The following is a 23,286-nucleotide window of genomic DNA, read 5'->3' as shown; positions in this document are numbered from 1 at the left end:
ATTGTTAACATTTTAATTTGGCATCAACAGCTTTACTGATTTAAAATGAAGTTTGTTGTAGTATGAGTTCATAAAATGATCAGTGTTTCCCACAGGATTTATTAAAACTATGTTAGGTGGACCTCTCTTAATCTGGGGGGTTGGGAAGCATGTAATTAATACTTAAGTTTTACGGTTAAATGCATCAACCTGGTGCACTTTGAGAGTTTGAAATTAAGAGCTTTAACCCATTTACAGTGTGCAAAAGAGTTTAAAATGATTAAAGAGGACTTTAGTTGTGATGTACAGTCTCAGTCTACATTGACACTGGTGTTTTAAGATGTCCAACAATTATTACAGTAATATAATAATGATTGATTTTAACAATACATTTTGTTTATTTGAGCTTTTATTTTGGAAAAGAAACACCAGATCACCAGCTGACCATGTGAGCAAAGTGCACGCAGCACAAACAGACTGCCTTAATTAAATCACTGTCTTTTGTTGTTTTATAAAGACACAAAGCCACTGTTTTGATTTTGGTTCATTGGCAAATAGAGTGTCCGAGAACTAGGCTATGTTTTAAATTTCATTATGAAACAGTGGTGGCACAGGGTCATTAATGAGAGAGAATGAATGATGTTTAGAATGACAAATGTGCTAAAGTTAAGTAGTATTGTATCAACAAAAACCCTTCAACTGACCGAAAGAGTGATTGTCAGGAGGTGTGGCTGAGTGAGTGAGTGAGTGAGTGAGTGACAGGAGGCGTAACTGAGTGAGTGAGTGACAGGAGGCGTGGCTGAGTGAGTGACAGGAGGCGGGGCTGAGTGAGTGACAGGAGGCGGGGCTGAGTGAGTGACAGGAGGCGTGGCTGAGTGAGTGAGTGACAGGAGGTGTGGCTGAGTGAGTGAGTGACAGGAGGCGTAACTGAGTGAGTGACAGGAGGCGTGGCTGAGTGAGTGACAGGAGGCGGGGCTGAGTGAGTGACAGGAGGCGGGGCTGAGTGACTGACAGGAGGCGTGGCTGAGTGAGTGAGTGACAGGAGGTGTGGCTGAGTGAGTGAGTGACAGGAGGTGTGGCTGAGTGAGTGAGTGACAGGAGGCGTGGCTGAGTGAGTGACAGAAGGCATGGCTGAGTGAGTGGCAGGAGGCGTGGCTGAGTGAGTGACAGGAGGCGTGGCAGAAACATTCTGGGCTCCCTTAGCCCACCCCTAGCCCCGCCCCTGATTACTACGTTGACTTTTGTGGTTTACATTTGTCGCCAACTGCTAATCCACTTCTCCCATTTCATTCTAGGGTTTGTCCTTCCGACTGAAGAAAACCATGAAATCTACTTGCAGCACCTGAAAGAGATTTACATAATCAAGCCAAAATGGATGAGCCGTACAAAGATTCTGTAGACATGGCGAACCCCCAGGAGGAGGTCTGCAACGGTGGAGCCGCCACTACTGATGCAGTTGGGAAACTCGAAGGGGAGGCCACTCCAATTATTCCAACCGAGACATGGAATGTCAGCTCTCCAACCATCACAAAGCGATCCCTGTCACCCCTGCTAACAATACAAGCCACCCCGGTGGTGACCCCGGCTGCTGAGTCTCCAAACGGTGTTGCTCTGAAGGTTGCTACAACTGTGCTTCAGCCAATCTGTTTGGGGGAGAGTCCAATGATGTTGCCCATCCTTGCTGGTCCAGCTGCCCCTCAAGTTGGACAATCAGGGACAACTTCATATCTGATGACTAGTCAGGGTCCTGTATCCCTACCTCTGGTCTTAGAGCAACAAGTCCTCCAACATTTGAATCCTCAATTGCTTCAACAAACAGCAACTTGTCCTCTCCCGCTACAGAACAATATCCTGTGCCAGAACCCTTCCCTTGCTCTCGGGCCACTTCCAGTCCTGGACCAGAAAGGCTCAAGTCCGGTGTTAGATACTAGTCTACTGACTCTACTTCAGAACCCTAACTTTGCAGCAATCTTGCAGGACCTCTTTCCTGGCCAAGGGAACACTTCGCCCACTTGTCACCAATCATCTTCCCCGCAAGTAGACCTTGCCTCTGCGTTCCTTTCTCCTCCGCCTCTCTCGCACCCCTACATTTCTCCACTAGCCCCTCTGGTGCCTCCAGCCACGCTCCTCGTACCCTATCCCGTTGTGATCCCACTTCCAGTGCCTCTTCCAATCCCAGTGCCAATCCCAGTCCCAGTCTCCATGTGCAAAGACTCAAAGGTTGAGGTAGACCCCCCTAAACCGGCTTGTACTTCGAGCAAAAGCACACAGACGTCACCCATTGACATCTCCTCTCATTTGACATTAACCAGCAGGGAAATGGCAGTAGTCCAAAAACCTCTTCCCTCTTGCTCGTCCCCTGTAGTGACAGACGGAGAAGTGCTAGACTTATCCATAAGGGCGCCTCAGCTGTCTGCACATGTTGAGGTTTCACGTGGGATCCAGCCGTTTCAGCAGGACAGTGTCCTTGATTTATCTGTACCTAGTATAAGAAAGACATGCATCCAGTCTTGTAGCATGTATGGGCCATTGGCTTCGGAACGGGATAGAGTGTGCCACATTGGGGATGATGTTAGCACTGGTGCTTTGGCTCTTGGGGTTCTTCGGCCGGTAGATTGCACGCCGAAACTCGATACCAAGCTGCTGAGTGGGTTAGCATCTCTAGAGTTCAGCAGACAGCACAAGTGGGTGGTAGACAGCGGTCACGGTAGCGGTCATGGATCGGTACACGAATCCGCGCTCTCCGGAAGCGGCAACATCGAGATCGTCAGCACGTCGCAGACTGCCAAAGTCATTGTGTCGGTCAAAGACGCCATGCCTGCCATATTCTGCAGCAAGCTTAAAGGACTGTCAGGCGTTTCTACAAAGAACTTTTCCATTAAACGTGACGCCAGTCAGGGGGGCTTCGCATCACTGCCCAGGGTCCCGGGGGATCAGCGAGGAGAATCAAGTGACCCGCTCAAAAAGATCTCCAAAAACAGAGGTATCAAACTGAAGAAAGTGAGCTCCCAGGAGATTCACATACTCCCTATAAAGAAGCAGCGACTGTCAGCCTTTCTACCCAGAAAATAACACATCAGCTCTTCAAAGCGAGACGGAAAAAACCAAGGACATGAGGAAAGAAACGGCTACTGAGGTGTAGCTAGAGAAGTCAAATAAATTGAGACATTTAACCAGGGTATGATGATGCTAAATGCATTCCTGGCAGAAATGAAGTCTAAAGCTTGTTTTCCAAGCTCCCCGTATGATTTAGACAGCTGCCTCTGGTCTGACGTTTTGGCATTTAATCCATTCATTATAAAGCAATCAGCTGAAGTCAACAGGATAATGCTCCAAGTAAAAGAACCAATCTGAACAGGCCAAACTGCACTACTACTGATATTCTTTAGCATTTGCAGCATTAATGCCAGAAACGTTTCCCTTCCTATGCATTTTGATTTTGGTCACACATCCTCATGAATGATTCATCACACTTAATCTGCATTGTCATTAATATGCATGAGATCTGTTTTGAAACCTGGCCAGCTGTCAGTGAGAAACGCAACGTGTAACGCTGACAAATACTCCTCTTGCTAATATGCTTTTGCAGAGCTCATGCTCTCCCCACGCTGTTTACACTCGGAGTGCAAGACGTTTCCCATTTTTGGTTGTAATGAACTGTAGAAGGGAACCGTGACCTTTTGCTTCCCTAATCACTGTATTAATCAGTGGGGCATTGGAGCGGAGCATCCTCTTTGAAGAACAGGAGGGGTAAGCGGTTAGCATGGCAGCCTGATAATGACTTGGCAAAGCACAGACCTCAGTTTCATTAAGTCTGACGATTGGAGGAAATGGTTGTCAGTAGCAACAAAGCATAGTTTTCATCGTCCTCCCTTTGGGGGGCAGAAAGCCTCCCCCCATTCGCCCCCAAACAAATTAAAACTAAATAATCCTCAGGGGTTCGTCCCTAACCACAACAAATCTGAGTGAAATGGCTTATTAATGCTGTTTTTATGGCCGTGGGTTCAACTGCAAGTCATTTTTTAGGTTATTGTCAGCCAGCTGTGTGAGTTTCAGTTTTACCAGTGTACAGATTTGAATGATCTATAACGATACCTACAGTGTTTTGAACGGCCGACAATAGACAAGTGTTCAAGAAATTCTTTTACACTAGTCTTATTGTTCAAGATTCATCGGTGTATGTTATTCCACGTTTTGTAATCTTTAGTGACAATGAGAGGACTTTTATTGTCTTTCTGAGTGATGTCAGCAAGGTTGCAAAAGCAATAGGTTGCAAATGTAGCAATTTAAAGACAAGTAACATTACTGGAATACAGTTTACGGCAATAATGATGATGGAATTGAAAAAGAAGCATTAACATTTGAACGTGTGGAGATGCTCTTGACCTCCAGTCCCAGTCTAAAGTCCTTATTTATATATAATATAGATTATAATTAGATCCGGCTTCACTCGCCCTCTTTTCATGGTCGACGGGATTTCCAGTGGATAAAATTAAATGCCACCCGACATTTACTTTTCATCTTTGATCACATTTAAAAAAAAAAAAAGGATTGTAAATGCTGCTTCATGGCACTTAAATCTGTATTATTGTATATTTGATGTGGTTGTGATGTTCAGTTTGATTGATAGCGTGAGGGCGTGTCGAGGTTTTCTTTCCACCCTCTCATTAACCCTCTGATCATCCCAGTCAGTTTAATAATCAACTTATTAAAACACCAAATTAGCCACATGAGCATGTCATAACTTCAATACATATATATATATAGAGAGAGAGAAAGAGCGAGAGAGGGGCAGAGACAGAGAGAGAATTGTGACTTGCATTTTCTCTCTTATCATTGTGTCCGAGTATATTTACTACAAAATATTACTGTAATACAATTTTGTAGTAAAACACAATGCCACAATTAGGTATACACCGATATGAAAACTTTGTCTGATACTGATAAATCTTTATATTTGAAAGCCGAAAACCGATATATTGGCCGATAAATCTAAATTCAAATTTTGATATAATTTCTGAGAGCCTGATTACAAAACCAAGGGTCTCACCATTAAATCCATGTCCCAAACACACAATTATGATGTTCTCATTATGATTTGATATGACTCTATAGTGCATATGCTCTGGGCCCGTATTTATCAAGCTTCTCAAAGTGCTATTTTACTCGTAAGTGCTGAGAAATGATGAAATTTACTCCTACTTTTAAACTTAAGTAAAGCAAGTTATCAAATCTCTTAAAGCTAAGAATCCCTCTTCCTCTCCCAGTTATTTAAGACAGCTCGAGAGGTCTCTCAAGTGGTTAGGGGTTGCATGTGATGGCACTGAGGAGACGGAGACGTGTGTGAATCTTTTTTTGAAATATTTGACGATGAGCAGTTAATCAAGCGGTATCGTTTGGACAGAGCAGGCGTCATCTTTGACAGCACTGGGTTAATGTTGGGCTGAACTTGCCTTTTCTAACATATTTCCGCTGTTTGACTAACTCAGCGAGCATGTAATGTATTCTCTAGATAATTCTTTGTCAAATGTGTGTTGAATGTAAACTCCTCTTAGGAATTTCACCATTCAATGTGAATTTATCAGAGAATATTATTAAATCAGGAACTCGATTCAGTGATTGGTCCGTCCAAAATCCTGTTTGTGGCACAGCAAAGTGTTGTGAATCATCTGTAAGACTGACACGTCAGATTTAGTGCTACACTTCGATTCAATTACGACTGAGATGGGTGAGAACTAGCTTAAGCGCAGCTTTTGAGCCAAGAGGTTTTTTACTCTTAAAGGATTAGTTCACTTCTAAATAAAATTTGCTGATCATTTCCTCACCCCCATGTCATCCGAGTTGTCCATGTCTTTCTTTCTTCAGTGGTAAAGAAATGAAGGTTTTTGATGAAAACATTCCAGGATTTTTCTCCATATAATGGACTTCAATGGGCCTCAAACGGCTCAAGGTCCAAATGACAGTTTCAGTGCAGCTTCAGAGGGCTTTAAACGACACCAGACGATGAATAAGGGTCGCATCTAGACAAACCATCGCTCATTTAAACACAAAATACAAAAGTTGAAGTTTTATAAGCACAAATGCTCGCCGTGCTCTGTTCTGTGACGTGCGTTTGTGACGCTTGACGTAGGCGGAAGAACCGAGTCCGTGTTTACAAGCGTGTGGAAGGAGGACCATACACACATATTCACATCTTTGTGTCACTTTATCGTTTAAAACGTTTTTACAAACACTTGTAAACTCTGACTTGGTACTTCTGCCGATGTCAAGCGTGCCGGGATCTTTTCAGCGTAATTGTGTATCACGTGACGTCACAGAACAGAGCACGGCCAGGATTTGTGCTTCTCAAACATCCACTTTTGTATTTTGTGTGTAAATGAGCGATGGTTTGTTTGGATCTGACCCTTATTCATCGTCTGGTGTCGTTTAAAGCCCTCTGAAGCTGCACTGAAACGGTCATTTAGACCTTGAGCCGTTTGAGGCCCATTGAAGTCCATTATATGGAGAAAAATCCTGGAATGTTTTCATCAAAAACCTTCATTTCTTTACCACTGAAGAAAGAAAGACATGGACAACTCGGATGACATGAGGGCGAGGAAATGATCAGCAAAGGTGTATTTAAAAGTGAACTAATCCTTTAAGTCAATTCTTAGCAGTGTTCTTGTGAGTAGTTCTCAGAGGCTTGATAAATATGAACTGTATTTTCCTTTTTGAAGAGATTATTTAATATCTGTGTGCAATATGTCCAGCACATGCTCTTGACAATTCACCCAAAATATAATTTCCAAACAATGTGAGTGAACTTTAGTAAATCAAAAATATTCTATAGCAAATGTTACATTCCATACGGCGTGTATTATTTAAAATAATTTACTGCTAACTTTCAAAAGTAGACACCATCTGCCAAACGTAAGGGCATCTCCACAGCGAAATAAGAAGCGTTTGACTTGGGCTTGGGCTACGGCCAAACCAAGATGAGTGTAATTTGGTCACAGATGAAGATGCGAGGACTATATGATGGATTGGCTCAGAGGAGACGTTCCTTCAGGCCATTTTCAGCAGAATGAGATTCTAGACACACCCGCGGAATAGTCCATAGAAAGAAAGAAAAATGAGGCAGGATTTATTTGACCTGTCAGTATGAAATGTGCCGACTCGTGTTTATGTGTTTGTTTATTGGCAGTCAGGGAGGCGTCTCCGTTCACATTGAGCCAGGAAAGATCCGACTGAACTCTCAAAATACATTTCCTCTGTTTTCACACAGTACTCTGAAGTATTGGTTTATTAACAGCAAATACATTTGATGAACTGCTGTGCAATTTTCCTGTTTTTCTTCCCGTCAGTACTGAAATGTGTGTGTGTGTGTGTTTTAACTGTAAAGCCTTAAATCATTTCCCAGCCAGCATGTGATATATTTTCACTCTTTCAGATCTACATAAAAGAAAAAAAACAATCACCATTGGGGTTGCAAAGTCTCTAGAAACTCTCCAGAAGTTTTGGAAACTTTCTACCAGATTTTTAAAAAAACTTTTCAGAATTTTGTTAACTTTCCAGGATTTTTTTAAACTTTCCAGGATTTTTTGGGAAACTCTCTAGCAGATTTTTGGAAAGTTTCCAGAATTTTTGAAAAATTTCAACGATTTTGGAAACTTCCTACCAGATTTTTTGGAAAGTTTCCAGAATTATTGGAAACTTTCCATCAGATTTTCCAGTATTTTTTTTTTTTTTTTTCGTGTGGAAACTTTCCAAAAAATGTGAAAAATGACCACATGAGAAAAATTCCTTTTTTCAAAAAAAAAAAAAAATTGTGTGCGGAAATTTTCAGATTTTTAAAAATGTTTCCATAATTTTTAGACACTTTCTTTTTTAACATTTTCCAGAATTTTTGTCAACTTTCCAGGATTTTTAGGAAATTTTCTGTGTAAATTTTCTGAAATCTTTGTTAAGTTTCCATAAATTCAGCCCCTTTGCAACCCCAATCATCACCATCAGCATGAGCGCCAGATGAAGTTATGAATACACCATGACCGTTTCTATGATGTGAGTTCATTCGCGTGGCAGACGACCCTCCAAATCTTTTATAGGTACTGAAATTTTAAGTATTGAATGTTGTTGTTTTTTTTTTTTTTAATCATGAATACCTTTTGTAAATAACTGAATGGGTAAAAGAATGAAAAAAGAGAGTCTGGTGATGTTTTTAAATTATTTATTTATTATTTGTATCATTTAAAATGTTGAAAACGTGTATGTGACGAATGCATTAGCTTTAAAAATTTCATGATTAAAAACGTCTCTGGTATCAAGAACGAACCTTGTGTTTTTTTCTGAACATGTCATGACACAAGTATTGATATTCAATCATTTGCTTAATCTATATGGCACGACGTTTACGAATACATTTGTTTACAAAAAACAAAACAAAAAAAGGTCGACAAAGAAACAGAAAAGTCTAAACGATCACATTCACGACTAACTTGAAATGCTACGTTACAAAAGATGGAAAACAACCTGAGAAGTCTCAAAGTAAAGCAAGGCAGTTTGAACCTAGTTGTTTAAAATGGACATTTCCTCCCGGTAAAAAGCGCAGGAAGGCAGTACAAGATATATTCAACGACCAATCCGTAACGTATCGTCACATTTCCCACCTCCGTATACAACGTGTTTAGCTTAAAATAGTTCTTCTCTACAAAAATGTACATTCCTGTTGCTGAGTTTTATGGTTAAACCCATAATACACCATTGACGTCTGATCTATCAAAGCAAATGATACAATGTCAACATTAACGTCGAGGCCGGCGCACCGGCGTTCACATCACATCAACTTCCCACTATTTTAGTGATATTTCTAGCAGTTCAATGACAAGCAATGCTTGACTGAAATGAGCTGTCCTTGAGTCCTGTCCTCCGGCAGGTGTAGATGTCAGGCTGACTTTACAACACTTCGTAACGCACATCACCCTCAAACATTCCCCAGATAACGTCTCCACGTCAAGGCCAGTTTCTGGAACAAAACCGAAGCCAAGTCAAACAGAGCGATCTGGAACATCGACGCCCGTGACACTGAAAGAGTTTTCCCGTCCTTCACTTCTCTAAAGACAAACATGAGTAGAGATGGAGGAGAAACACAGCATGTGACAGAGCGATCGCTTATCAGTGCAGAAGAGCGTTTGGCTGCTCAGTGATGGATTTATTATTATTATGGGCCGGATTGAAGCTCAAATTTCCATTCTTTTGGATTGTAGAGTTTTAGCATAAACTAATAAACTTAATGTGATGCGTCTTTGTCAGTCATACATGAATGAAGCGGCTCAGATTTCTATATTCACAATCTCAGTGTTTTAAATAGTTCTGTCAAATCGATTAATCGTGATTTAATCATATTTATATAAGTTTGTGTTTTGTGTGTGTGTGTGTGTATATATACAGGGCTCGACATTAAGCCTGCTCACGTGCTTGTCCTTCGGGCAAGTAAATCTGTCATTTTAGTGTGTGTGTGTTGTAAATATAACTTATTCCGAAGTGTTCAATCAGCTTTGACATATTTTATATTTAATTTTATCACTGCATTAAATAATGTTATGAGATTGTTTTAAATATTTTTGGAATATACAAATAAGAAATGTTTAAGCATGAAACTGAACCGCCAGTAGGTGGCGCAGGTGACCGTTCTGAATGAGTGAGTCATTGAGTCGATTCGTTCAAACGGCTGAATCATTCAAGAATGAGCCAGTCGTTTACAAACAGGTCAATGAATCTTCGGATCAACCGATTCATTCAAACACTGAATCATTCAGTAACACACACTGTGGCTGAGAGACGCGTTACGGTTCTGATGTGGAAATATGATCTGATCTTAGAAATATTTTCGCAGCCGAAATCGATCAGAAACAGTCAATATTGCATCTAAAATGTAAGAGACTTAATGTTAATTAAGTGTTAATAGAACAGTCATATGAAATCAGTGTTGTGATGGTATTCAGGAAAACATGTTGATGTTGTTTAACTGTATCATATGTTGTCATAATAAATATAAAAACTCCACATTTCAAATCTTACAGCAGTTTCCTCAACAGCGCCATCGTGTTACCGTCAGTTCATTATACATTATATATAATTATCCACTATCGATCGCCACTTACACTAAATTAATGCAGAATCAATCTTGCAATTTGGTGATTCCCTAGATATTTTTGTTTTTTTGACATTTTAATCAACTACAAGTAAAATGCTCTTTCACTTCAAAAAATCCTTGTCCCAGACAAGCGTTAATGCCGAGCCCTGATCATTTATCAGCTATCGGCGACCGATAAAAAATAAATGCAGAGCGCTCACCGATTGAGCGTGTAATATATATATCTCAATCGCTGAGCTCTCTGCATTTTTAATTGGTCACCGAGAGTCGATAAATGTTCAACTTTTAATAAAACGCTGCACTCATCACCGCCCCTTTTTACCTAGGTGACCAATCACAGTGGAGGAGGGGCGGGACAAATACAGCACCGACCAACCGCCACATTCTGCTCGTACAACGTCAACAGATGAGCAGAGCAACGAGCCAGAGCAAACACTTTACACTGTATCGACATTTTCATATAGAAACAATCCAGAATCCAGCTATCTGTGAAATGAGACGCTAGTAACACTTCTGTCTCAACTGAAAAAACCAAACGGCGACAGCCAGGCGTTTTCAGAAGAGAGCTTAGCTTTTACAGCTGGCTAAAAACACTTTGGTGGACACACGGCCTTATTGCGTTTAATATTTCACACGTTAAATGAAAAAAATTTATCGTGCGTTAACGCTAATTTGGACAGGACTAATATACACACGTCATGATAAAGCTGTATATAGAGGTCGACCGTTTCATTGGATTTGCTGATTAATCGGCACCGATAGCTGATTGGTGGAAGAATCGGTTATCGGCAAAAATCAATACCGATAGTTTTTCTGGTTTGCGTCCGTTGCGGGAGCGGCTGAGAAGGCTGCTGTCATTACACAGTAGCCTACGAGAGCTCTGAGAAGGGTCTGCTGGCATTATAAAGCGCGAGAGCAGCCTCTAGAGGACAAATGAAAACTATCACTGTTTACATTAACACATGAGGACACGCGAGGCTCCGCTTCACAGCACTGACACATCTGATGCGCGTTTAAAACACCAACAGAGAAACGGTGTGAATACAGAACACTTCAGTACATGTTGCCAAATCATTATAAAGTCATTGATTTGTTGACCAGATGCTTTAGCAGGGGAAGAACAGCAGTATATGTACTTTGTCGTCGAGGCTGACAGGACGCTAATATTAGCAGCAGCGGTTACCTCAAGCATTTAAAACGATGTAACTGAGAAACTTTTGATGTGAGAAACTGTATCATGCATCCGACAGAAATATAAACGCATCAGACGTCGAAACATATGTTGTTATTTTGATAAGAAAACCGTTGTGTTCTAAAAAAGCGAACTGTTTGGATTTATATGAAATTATAACACTTAATATAATACAATAATATTCAGTTTGTAACATTAAGTAAGGTTAATAAATGCTGTAGAAATATTATTCATTGTTAGTTTTATCTGTTAACCTGTTTATGCACTATGAACTAATATGAATGATTAAGGTAGAATTGTATTGCTCGAATATTAATACATGCTGTAAAATGTGCATTACATAATGCATTTAGTTCATGTAAGCTAGATAAATACATCATTGCTAATAAATGGGACTTTCAGTCTGTTACCTGACATTTACACACATGTTTCTAGGTTATAGCTAAAGAAACATTTATGTGTAATATTTTAATGTTTTAGTAATTTTCTGTGGAATTTTTTTCTGTCAGAACTCATTTTAATATTTTCATATTTACATATGAAATTTAACACATTTTCATGGTTCAGTACTTTTTAAAATTTCTTGTATTAAAGTTCAGCACTGCTTTTTTACCTGTTATTTTATGTATTTTTATTATATTTTAATCTAGTATCTTTTTAAAAACTATCGGTCGATTAATCGGTTATCGGCAAGCGAGGTCCAACCTAGCTATCGGTAAAATCCACTATCGGTAGACCTCTAGCTGTATATACACTAGTGTTGTAGTCAAGACCACCTAATCCCAGACCAGACCTGCACTCCTTAAATTCATAAAGATCCACATTACTGCCCGACAAATGACTTATTTTAAATCAATCAATAAACATAATTAGAATAACACACACTATATATAGAGCCGTAATACCGATCCAATGACATCATTAACAACAGAATCCACTGGTGGAGGTGCAGAAGATGCGTCTGAACTGGAAAATTACAAATACATAATGTCATGTTTGTATTAAAGGGATCCCCTGGTGTTGAGACTTGTATGGCTTAATATAACATAAATGATGTCTCTTACTGAATTATGTAGTAGAAAACCCATGAAAGATCTACGTTATTTTAAAAAATCGATTTTATATTTGGACCATGGGCGGCGCCATTTTGTTTGCGTTCTAGGTTGATGACGTAGAGTGGTTGAACTCCTCAATCAGCTGGCGTTACCCGTTGCTATTTTTACCACAACGCAACTCGCAAATTGTTTCAGAGTTAAACAAAACCAATGAATTGCTTTGTAATTGTACTTAAAACACACTCAAACATACATGTGCACACAAACTCACCTACACAAGTCACAAACAGATAGGCGGCCGGGCACACACACCTGACAGACTGCGCTGTCTCAATCGAGATGTTGGGCTGCTCAGTCTCCACGACAGGGGCTGAATCTGAAATCGACCCCCTATACCCTGAAATAGGGCATTATTTAAAGGGACGGCCATTTGTAGTGTTGTCCGACACCATAGTGGACATGTTCGAGTGCAGTCATTCAGCTGATTTACAAACAGCTGTCCGACTTCACACACTCGATCGTCTTCATTCACTCCTTCAAGTTGTATTATTGAACAAAAGTAGGGAATCTTATTTGTGTCTTAAAAATGAGTTAAGAAAAAAAAGTTTAAAGATTGAGGTTAATTCACTGAGCTTGTGCTCAAACTTTAATGCACAAACCAATCCCATTTATCATCACCAAAACATCCTGCCTCTCTTCCTCACGTTACCCTATCCCATCGTCCTACCTAGATATTTCCCTCTGCTGGTCACATTAGGCATTACAGTTAAACTACTGCATATCAACAGTCTATCTATGATATCAACACAGGGAATAGTGATTGAGGGTTATGTATGCGCGCACGCAGTGTGTGTGTGTGTGTGTATGGCGTTTAAATGAAGTCAAAAGTCGCGCGCACGAAAACCACGAGCACGCGAATAAACCCAAGCGCGCAAAACAGACAATCACAAAGATTGCATTTACGCTGCTTTGTTTATACATTAGCATACTAGCTTTAAGTAGCTAGAAATGCTACTCAGCGATGATTTATTTACTGTATATTTTCAATGTAGGTCAAAACTAACCTTTAACATCCTACATTTATGGGTTAGCCAGCTTTATCTTAAATTAGCTTATCTTTTTTGGTGTTAAGGTCCTATACAAACTATTCAAGATGATTGTAAACAAAATACCTTCGAAATTGTACAATACAATTTCATATATTGAATATATTGCACTCGAAACACAAAGACTTAAAAATTTAATTACCTACTCAGGGTCCGACATAATGGTTCCTTAAAACGTGCCTTGTCCTAGTCCTGCTACATGTTTAAACAAGAGTGACCAAATGACCAATCACAGGTGGGAAGACAAAAGTCATTGCCCCGCCCTCAAAGTGTCAAAAGTCAACTCGAGGAGCGAGCGAGTGTTGGGTAGTCACGCGAGCGCTCATTTGCAGTTGTGCGCGCTAGGCAGCAGGGGCTTGCGCTAGTATTCATTTCCGCCCCTAAATACTGTTTCGCGCGCTCGCGGTGTACAAATGCGCGCTCGCGGTGTACAAATGCGCTCGCGGCTGCACAGATGCGCTCTCGCGTTGCTATTTTCCTCTCGTGGGTCTGGTTTGCGTGTGTTCACGCTGATCTGTTGGGGTGTGTGAGTCTGTGAGAGAGAGTTTGTGTGCACATGTATGTTTGAGTGTGTTTTAAGTACAATTACAAAGCAATTCATTGGTTTTGTTTAACTCTGAAACAATTTTCGAGTTGCATTGTGGTAAAAATAGCTACGGGTAACGCCAGCTGATTGAGGAGTTCAACCAATCTACGTCAACAACCTAGAACGCAAACAAAATGGCGCCGCCCATGGTCCAAATATAAAATCGATTTTTAAAATAACGTAGATCTTTCATGGGTTTTCTACCACATAATTCAGTAAGAGACATCATTTATGTTATATTAAGCCATACAAGTCTCAACACCAGGGGATCCCTTTAAAGCAATATCATGTTTGCATCATGCTCAAATTTGTGAAAACTCTCTTGCTCTTGTGATATTGCTATCTGGATATAAAAATCCAGATCTCGTACAACTACTTGTTTTTGCAACAATATCTTTAATGTTGTGAGTGTTAGTATGAACTGAGGGTAACGCAGATGTGATGTGATTGACAGGCGACTCCCTCACACGTCCCGGCTCATTGGTTAAAATAGCAATTTACTCACAATTTACATTTAACGTTTTTTACAATAATGTAAGAACTCGACTGGACAAAATATATAACACTGGCCTGGTGGTTTTTGGATATTTTACTGCAAAAATACTACATAGTGCACCTTTAATAATAAACTATGCCACGCTATTTTTGGAGAGCAGAAATCGTACCTGTTTTTGGTTTATGTATGACTGACACATCACTTTAAAGTTTATTACTTTGTTTAAACGGTCCAAATGGATGGAAATTATAAATGCAATTAAATTAGGTAATTAAAGGCTAAACATTGTACTGGTACATTCATTCATAATTCATTCTGTTGGAGAGTGTTATTCTGATGTGCTGACCCTTTGAATGTGTGCAGCGAAACCCATTTTTATCTTTCAAAATCAAGGGTTTGTTCGGTAAAAAATATGAACTTTGCCGTCATTTACTTGCCGACTGTATGAAAACGAGCACCGTGAACATTCTTCGAAACGTCTCTTTTCTGCGTTCGATGGAAGAAACGGGTTTGATGACATGGTACTGCCCAAAAAAAAAAAAAAAAAGATTTTCAGTGGCTGTAAGGTCACAGGGAGGTAGAGCGATGAATCCAACTGGAAAGCGGCCATTATGGCGGAGATAATCGGCCCGTAGAGCCTCGACTTCTTCTTCGGGGAGGCAAAATGGCGGAGGTTAGAGCTGACTTCCTGTTGCTTCCTGACGAGGAGAACGACGGCCGTTTCTCAGAGAGCAGCACTAGTGTTCCTCAGTGTGTGTGCTCCGGCTGGAAGTGAACGCCCAGGAGAGATGCTGTGTGTGTTCTGAGCGCGTCCGCCGAGCCTCTGTAGCAGCGTGTGTGTGTGTGTGTGTGTGTGTGTGTGTGTGTGTGTGTGTGTGTGTGTGTGTGTGTGTGTGGAGGTGAGATGTGTGTTCACTGCTTGCCCTGCTTCAGTCTGTCGATGTGATGGCAGAGTTTGAGCGCCGGCCCCAGTTTCAGCCCCATGTACTTCATCACCATATCGCTCCTCAGCAACATCAGAGCTTTCCCATCGATCTCCTACAGAGAGAACAATCAGAGAATACATCAGCACCAGTGGTGGCCAATCAGAGCTTCCGATTTATATCACCTGATCCTTCATACACTTAAAGGGACATTCACCCAAAAAATAAACTTCTGTAATTTTGGTCTACTCTGCTCTGATTGGTCAGATGGCTCAGTCTGTTGTGATTGGTCTACTCTACTCTGATTGGTCAGATGGCCCAGTCTGTTGTGATTGGTCTACTCTGCTCTGATTGGTCAGACGGCCCAGTCTGTTGTGATTGGTCTACTCTGCTCTGATTGGTCAGATGGTCCAGTCTGTTGTGATTGGTCTACTCTGCTCTGATTGGTCAGATGGCTCAGTCTGTTGTGATTGGTCTACTCTGCTCTGATTGGTCAGATGACCCAGTCTGTTGTGATTGGTCTACTCTACTCTGATTGGTCAGATGGCCCAGTCTGTTGTGATTGGTCTACTCTGCTCTGATTGGTCAGATGGCCCAGTCTGTTGTGATTGGTCTACTCTGCTCTGATTGGTCAGGTGGCCCAGTCTGTTGTGATTGGTCTACTCTGCTCTGATTGGTCAGACGTCCCAGTATGTTGTGATTGATCGGCTCTGATCGGTCAGATGACCCAGTCTGTTGTGATTGGTCTACTCTACTCTGATTGGTCAGATGGCCCAGTCTGTTGTGATTGGTCTACTCTGCTCTGATTGGTCAGGTGGCCCAGTCTGTTGTGATTGGTCTACTCTGCTCTGATTGGTCAGATGGCCCAGTCTGTTGTGATTGGTCTACTCTGCTCTGATTGGTCAGATGGCCCAGTCTGTTGTGATTGGTCTACTCTGCTCTGATTGGTCAGACGGTCCAGTCTGTTGTGATTGGTCTACTCTGCTCTGATTGGTCAGATGGCCCAGTCTGTTGTGATTGGTCTACTCTGCTCTGATTGGTCAGATGGCCCAGTCTGTTGTGATTGGTCTACTCTGCTCTGATTGGTCAGACGGTCCAGTCTGTTGTGATTGGTCTACTCTGCTCTGATTGGTCAGATGGCCCAGTCTGTTGTGATTGGTCTACTCTGCTCTGATTGGTCAGGTGGCCCAGTCTGTTGTGATTGGTCTACTCTGCTCTGATTGGTCAAGTGGCCCAGTCTGTTGTGATTGGTCTACTCTGCTCTGATTGGTCAGATGGCCCAGTCTGTTGTGATTGGTCTACTCTGCTCTGATTGGTCAGACAGCCCAGTCTGTTGTGATTGATCTACTCTGCTCTGATTGGTCAGACAGCCCAGTCTGTTGTGATTGATCGGCTCTGATTGGTCAGACGGCCCAGTCTGTTGTGATTGATCGGCTCTGATTGGTCAGACAGCCCAGTCTGTTGTGATTGATCGGCTCTGATTGGTCAGACGGCCCAGTCTGTTATATTCACAGAGCAGAATCAAACTCTTCCAGTGTCAGCTACAACTGCAACTTCTCTGCATTATAAAAAGTAGTTTATTTGAATATTTAGCTGATTTAGTAGCGCTGTTACTTTGTTTCTCTCAGCTGTGAGTCTGTCCAGATGGTGTGTGTGTGTGTGTGAGAGAGAATGTGAATCTTGCCGGTTAAGTCTAAACACAGATGATGCATGTTCCCGCTCTCCCTCACGCTGTGTTTGATTTAGAGGCAGATATAAAAGCGTGAGCGCGTGAAGGTCGCTGTAAATCACTGACGTGTTTTCTGAAGAGATCTGCGTGCGGTGCCAGGGCCGTGGGGTCTGCGTCCCGCACAAACTGCATCACTTCCTCTATGGACCAGGACGACGGACTCCTGCCGGGGGTTTTGGGAAGGTCTCGCTCCGCCGCCTCGGGACCCGTGGTAGAGCTGGCTGCTGGACAGAGAGGAAGAGGTTTGATCTGCAGCTAATGCGCTTTCTCCAGCCTGTCTGTCTCAGTCTCTGATGCTTTCTGAGCCGTGAAGCTCTTAAAGATGGCATTAAATCAAATTTTACCATTCGTATTTTAATATGTAATATTGTAGCGTTTACTATAAAAGATTTATCTGTGCACTTCATTAATTAAAAAAAAAAGTATTTACTCTTATAATCTTTAACCAAATACATTAACCTCCCCCTCGAAACGGCTTCTCTTCTCTCCCGGTCATGTGCTATGGCACGAGGGCAGGGCTATCGCGCTCGGTCTCATTTCTGTCGCCTCTCTGACGCCTGTCGCTGAGGCCATTCAAATCTGCCTCCATTTTGTTAGCAACGCCCAACTTCCAACGATCCAATCAGTTCCCAAAGGACGAAATCAAGCCACGCCCTACATTTTTTCTAATTTCAGAGGCCGTTTTACTCGGATATACGTCACAATAAGGAGAAAAAGACGATCTCAACTTCCATTTCATGCTGGCTTTAAAGGTGCCATACCAGCGAAAACAGGGTTTGTTCTTCTGAAATACAGTTTGATGGCGATACAACTGAAATAATCAGCATATATTGCAGGGCTCGACATTAAAGGTGGGGTAAGTGTTATTTCAAAACCGTTTTAGAAAAAGGACTCGGGCCGAGTCGAATAACAAACATAGCCAATCAGCAGGTAAGGGGCGTTTACCTTTACAAATAAGAAATGTTGGGAAGTATGTTTAAACATGAAACTAAACCACCAGTAGAAGGCAGCAGGTGAGTCTTAATGAGTGAGTCATTGAGTCGATTCATTTAAACGGCTGATTCATTCAAGAATGAGGTAGACGTTTATGAACAGGTCATTGAATCTTTGGTTCAACCAATTCATTCAAACACTGAATCATTCAGTAACACACTGTGGCTATGAGGCGCGTTACGGTTCTGCTGCTTGAAATTATTTTCGCTGCTGAAATTAAACGAAAACAATATTCAGCATTGTCTTCTCTTCTGTGTTCCTCAAATAAAGAATCAAACGGTCATGATTCAAGATTCGGGTCGCGTGTCAAACTGGCAAACTGCTGAAATCACGTGACATTGGCGATATAAATCACGAATCAATCTGCTGATTCATAACCGTTTGATTCTTTATTTGAGGTTTGAAAACAAATGCGGAAGAGAAGACAATGCTGAATAAAGTCGTAGTTTTTGTTATTTTTGGACCAAAATGTATTGTCGACGCTTCAAAAGAGTCTAACTAACCCACTGATGTCTCATATGGACTACTTTGATGATGTTTTCATTCTGGACGTGGACAGTATAGTGTGCATACACTTACATTCAAAGGACAGAAAGCCCTCGCCCTAAATCTAAAATATCTTAAACTGTGTTCCGAAGATGAACGGAGATCTTACGGGTGTGGAACAACATTAGGGAGAGTCAGTAATGACATCAATTTCATTTTTGGGTGAACTAACCCTTTAAAGGCCCACTGAAGTGCTTTAAAACGCGCCGCATTATTCAATGTGTTGATGTAAATTCCCCTGAAACGGCTTCAGCTGTTAGCAGCTCCTCCTCTTTTTTGAAACAGCCAATAGTGTTTCGTTAATATACAGTTTGACTAGAGCCTTTCTCTGTTTGGTAAAGCCAGTTTCCTCTAACCGTGTATCATCATAATCTCCTCCATATCGCTTTGAAATGCAGCATTCAGTGCAGAATTCAAATGGGTCGATATGTTTGTTGTCTGCGCCGACTCGCGCATATGATCCGCGCTGCGCTCTCGTGTCTGTAGTCTAACTTTAGACCAAAGCCGTTGGGATGTGTGTGTGTGTGTGCGCGCTGCTGTGGTGCGTGAAACTAACGTGAAAACAGACTTCATTCGCCTCAAATGAAAGCATATTTACTCTGAATTGTTTCCTATCACATATATAGCATGCTCTGTGCCTTTCACCATGTAGAAATGAGTAAATGTGTGTTAACAACTGACCGATTTCAGCCGCCGCTTCAGCAGCGTAAGGGGCGGGGCTTTAGATTCTAGAGAGCATTTGATTGGACAGAAGATTTGACGAGAAAGTGAAGTCTGCGATGATGTCACCAAAGTCTGAGATTCGTTTTAACGGAAGTGGGAGACTGTACATTTTGAATGCTTATATCTCCTAAATAACACTGCTATCATTCGTTGAGCAAAAACTATTATACGAAATCCTAGTCACGCCCTCAACTCATGTTTCATCCTTCTTCCCTCAGGCCGTAGATACAGACAGCTGCCTAGTAAAAAAATCATGCCTAGGGAAAGGTTTTGTACTATCAACTATAAGAGCACCGAATTTACATGGTACAGGTTTTGTTGCCGATGCCATCTGTGTATGTTTATATTTATGTGATCAATAATATGAGTATTACGTGCAGTATGTATGTTATGTGTGTTGACTGTTGCACCTGGTACAGTCTCTGGAAGCCAATTTCCTCTACTGAGGACAATAAAGTATAAATCTGAAATCTGATGGTATTCAGCAAAACGGCACACCTCATACATCATATGTTATAAATATAAAAACTTCCTATTTTTGAATGTTTAGCGCAGTTTCTCAGTGTGAGCGGCGCTCATGTGTTGTGATTTCTCCTCAACAGCGCCGCATTGTTACCGTCAGTTCATTATATATTATTCTATTATCCACTATTGATCGACACGTACAATAAATGAATGCAGGATTATTCTTAAAAATTGGGGATTATTTAGTTTTTTTTTTTTGTTATTGGCGTTTTAATCCAACTGTCCATCTGTCAAGAAAAATTATTTCACTTGTCCCTTCAAAAAATCGCCTTGTCCCGGGCACGTGTTAATATCGAGCCCTTTATTGTAACAGTACAGGGCTCGACATTAACGCTTGTCCGGGACAAGTGCAGGGTATATGCAGGAGTCCTGAAGTTAATTTCAATACCTTTTTAAGACTTTTTAAAGACCTTCTCAAAATATTTTAAGACCTCATCGCACTTCAAGTTCTAATCGGCAACAAACCTTTAATAAACAGTTGTAATCGAATGTAGACTTAAAATCTCAATTGTAGGCCAATTTTGTATTGTTTATATTGCATATCTTTTTTACAACGTATGGAGGGAGACACATCACCTAACTGTGCATTACGCAAAATACATGACGTCACCCGTAGACAGCGCTCGCCAGGGATGGAAATTAACTTTTTTCAAAGTCTACCACTCACTGTTTTTACCAGCCACTTTTTTGTTTTTAACAAATTAATACTACAAGCTCTACAATACTTCAGCAGTTTATTTAATCTCAAGTCTCAATTAAATACTCACATTTTCACGATGATTTGTGGTCTTGTATGGCTTCCAGTTATATGGTTTTTAGTCCCAAGAATGAAACTATTCATTCTGGCATCTTTGAAGCGTGTTGACAACATACTGAGCATTGTCAGTAGGGATTGGGAAGCACCGAAATCAAAATTCTTGGCCGAAACAAAAAAAGAAGAAACAAAAGCCGAAAACCGAAAAATAAAATTCAAACTAAAATGTTTAACTCGACCTCACTCATGTGTACATTAAATAATAATGTACAGGCCTACTGGCCTGCAGAAAGGTACAGAAATTTAATAAAGTAATCAAATGTAAAATAACTGCATATTTAACTGTTTAAATGAAAGATTAATTAAACTTACAAAAGCTATTCAATCAAGAGCATTGTTTAATGTCAAACTAAATATAAGGACATCACTCAGACAGCAGTAAAGGCTACTGCGCCTTTAAGACCTGAGGCAGGGATATGCTCGTCTTTCTCGACTGTGCATACTATACAGTTCACTTAAGGCATATTCAGACTATGTCTGCTAGGATACTCATCAAGATGGACATGTTGACATACTTCTTGTGTGAGTTTGTCCGTTTAAGCGCAAGATTTGAAAGAAAACTCAATATTTGCGCGCTGTGAGACGCGCGCGCTCTCGGATGATGCACAGCGTCAGGTCTTCTCTCAGCGCGCGAGTCTCACAGCGCGTCTTCACGCGAGTGATGACGGAGAAAACGACTGGTTATATGCGCACATACGGCAGCACTCGCATGCATTGAACAAAGTTTACAAACAGGTGAAACAGCTCGGTAGGTGAAGCGATTTTACCCGCCACAACTCAAAATCCGCCGCATTTGGCTGGTGGCGGTGCTAATTTCCATCCGTGGCGCGCGCGCTCCGAGCCGATCTCAGACTGAGCGCCCCGTTGTTTTTTAATATTTATGGGGATGAAAATAAATATATTCATAAATACTTTATGGAGTCAAACTCTTTTGACAAAGCTTGAACAAAATACTTTCAAAATTTAAGACTTTATAAAGCCGTGATAAGACTTTTTAATACTTTATAAGGGTCTTAATTTTCCCAAAATTGATTTATCACCTTTTAAGACTTTTCAAGACCCCGCGGATACCCTGAAGTGGATTTTTTTTGAAGGGACAAGTGAAAGAGAATTTTACATGCCTGACGGACAAGAGCCCGATTAAAACAAAAAATAACTAGCGAATCACCAAAAGGCAAGAATGATTGTGCATTAATTTATTGTAAGTGGCGATCGATAGTATATAATGAACTAACGATAATAAGGTCGTGCTGTTGACACTCGTGTAGCTTCTCGAGGAGAAATTACAACACTAGAGCGTTTTCCTGAATACCACCACGACTGAAAATGACACTGATTTAATAAAACAGCTCCATAAACAACTAATTAACATTCACTTAAAGTCACTTACATTATAGATGCAATATTTAGTGTTTTTGTTCTATTTCAGCAGCGAAAATCGTTCATTTGCAGAACTGTAACGCGTCTCACAGCAACAAGTGTGTTACTAAATGATTCAGCGTTTGAATGAATCGTTTGAATGAACGACTCAATGACTCGCTCATTAAGACGGCCACCTGCTGCCACCTACTGGAGGTTTAGTTTCATGTTTAAACATTTCTTTCCAACATTTCTTATGTGTCTATTCAAAACTACAAATCTCTAAACATTATTTAACGCAGTTGTTATTTTTCAGTGTAAATGATTTAATTTGATTGGTAACAGCCTTTATAATCTCTTATTTTAATTTAATGTATTTATCAAATTTAACAATATAAAATTAAACCTGAAGCACAGCCTTTAGTAAGATTAGGGGGAAATACCCTTTATGAAAGATAAAAATATCACAAATTTGAAATGATTCTATATATATATATAATATCACAAATATGCAGATTTAAATATGTCAAAGCTGATTGAACATTTGTAAGAATATTGCTTCAGAATAAATTATATTTACAACACACACACACACAATTTTTTAATCAAAAATAAAAATCAAACTTTTTTCCGGACAAGCACATGTTTTACTGTGAAAAAAAATCCAATGATTTAAATAGTGAAAAGTGAAAATACAAATCAACAGTGGTTTGATTATTTTCTCTTTTAGTTTGATGGGCACAAAACAAAAGATCAGATTTAAGATTTTTTGCTTATATTAAGTTAATATCCAAACACGTCACTTTTTTTATTTTTTATTACATGCAGGTAAACATAACATATTTGACCTTTTCTTAGTGTTTTATTTTGATTGTTTTTATTATAGAAATATAAAAACATTTATTATATTTCTATAAAAATGAATTCTTACAAAATTAAAAATATATTTTTTAATTTTTATTATTTAGCCTATTATTTTTCACAAAATAAGTATTCTTATTGTTTATATATTTTACATTTTATGAAATTTTATTAGGTACAATAATTATTTATAAAATTAGATTAGTAAGTTATCTATTAGTAGATAACTAAGATATTTTATATAATTTAGATATTGCAATTATTTAC

The 23,286-nt window shown here is 40.3% G+C and overlaps 2 protein-coding genes across 5 annotated transcripts in view; one reads left to right on the top strand and one right to left on the bottom strand.

Moving 5' to 3' along the window:
- The window catches only part of zmp:0000001174 (retinoic acid-induced protein 2), a 44,963-nt gene extending 39,136 nt beyond the window's left edge, over nucleotides 1-5,827 (top strand). The window contains exon 2 of the mRNA XM_067445483.1: nucleotides 1,275-5,827. Within this exon, the coding sequence (XP_067301584.1) occupies nucleotides 1,351-3,051 (1,701 nt within the window). The 5' untranslated portion in view covers nucleotides 1,275-1,350 and the 3' untranslated portion in view covers nucleotides 3,052-5,827. The remainder of the gene's footprint in view (nucleotides 1-1,274) is intronic.
- Nucleotides 5,828-14,330: 8,503 nt separating this feature from the next.
- The window catches only part of LOC137078306 (sex comb on midleg-like protein 2), an 80,561-nt gene continuing 71,605 nt past the window's right edge, over nucleotides 14,331-23,286 (bottom strand). For 2 of the 4 annotated variants that reach the window (XM_067445486.1, XM_067445489.1), the window contains exons 14-15: nucleotides 17,265-17,422; nucleotides 14,331-15,584 (exon numbers count right to left, since the gene is read on the bottom strand). In XM_067445486.1, the coding sequence (XP_067301587.1) occupies nucleotides 15,459-15,584; nucleotides 17,265-17,422 (284 nt within the window). In that variant the 3' untranslated portion in view covers nucleotides 14,331-15,458. The remainder of the gene's footprint in view (nucleotides 15,585-17,264; nucleotides 17,423-23,286) is intronic. The other 2 variants (XM_067445487.1, XM_067445488.1) reach the window with 2 other exon arrangements.

The sequence above is a fragment of the Pseudorasbora parva genome, chromosome 6, assembly GCF_024679245.1.
Source record: "Pseudorasbora parva isolate DD20220531a chromosome 6, ASM2467924v1, whole genome shotgun sequence".
In the NCBI taxonomy this organism is placed as follows: Eukaryota; Metazoa; Chordata; class Actinopteri; order Cypriniformes; family Gobionidae; genus Pseudorasbora; species Pseudorasbora parva.
The sequence above is the reverse complement of the archived record's forward strand: the minus strand, read 5'-3'. Positions and strand labels throughout refer to the sequence as shown.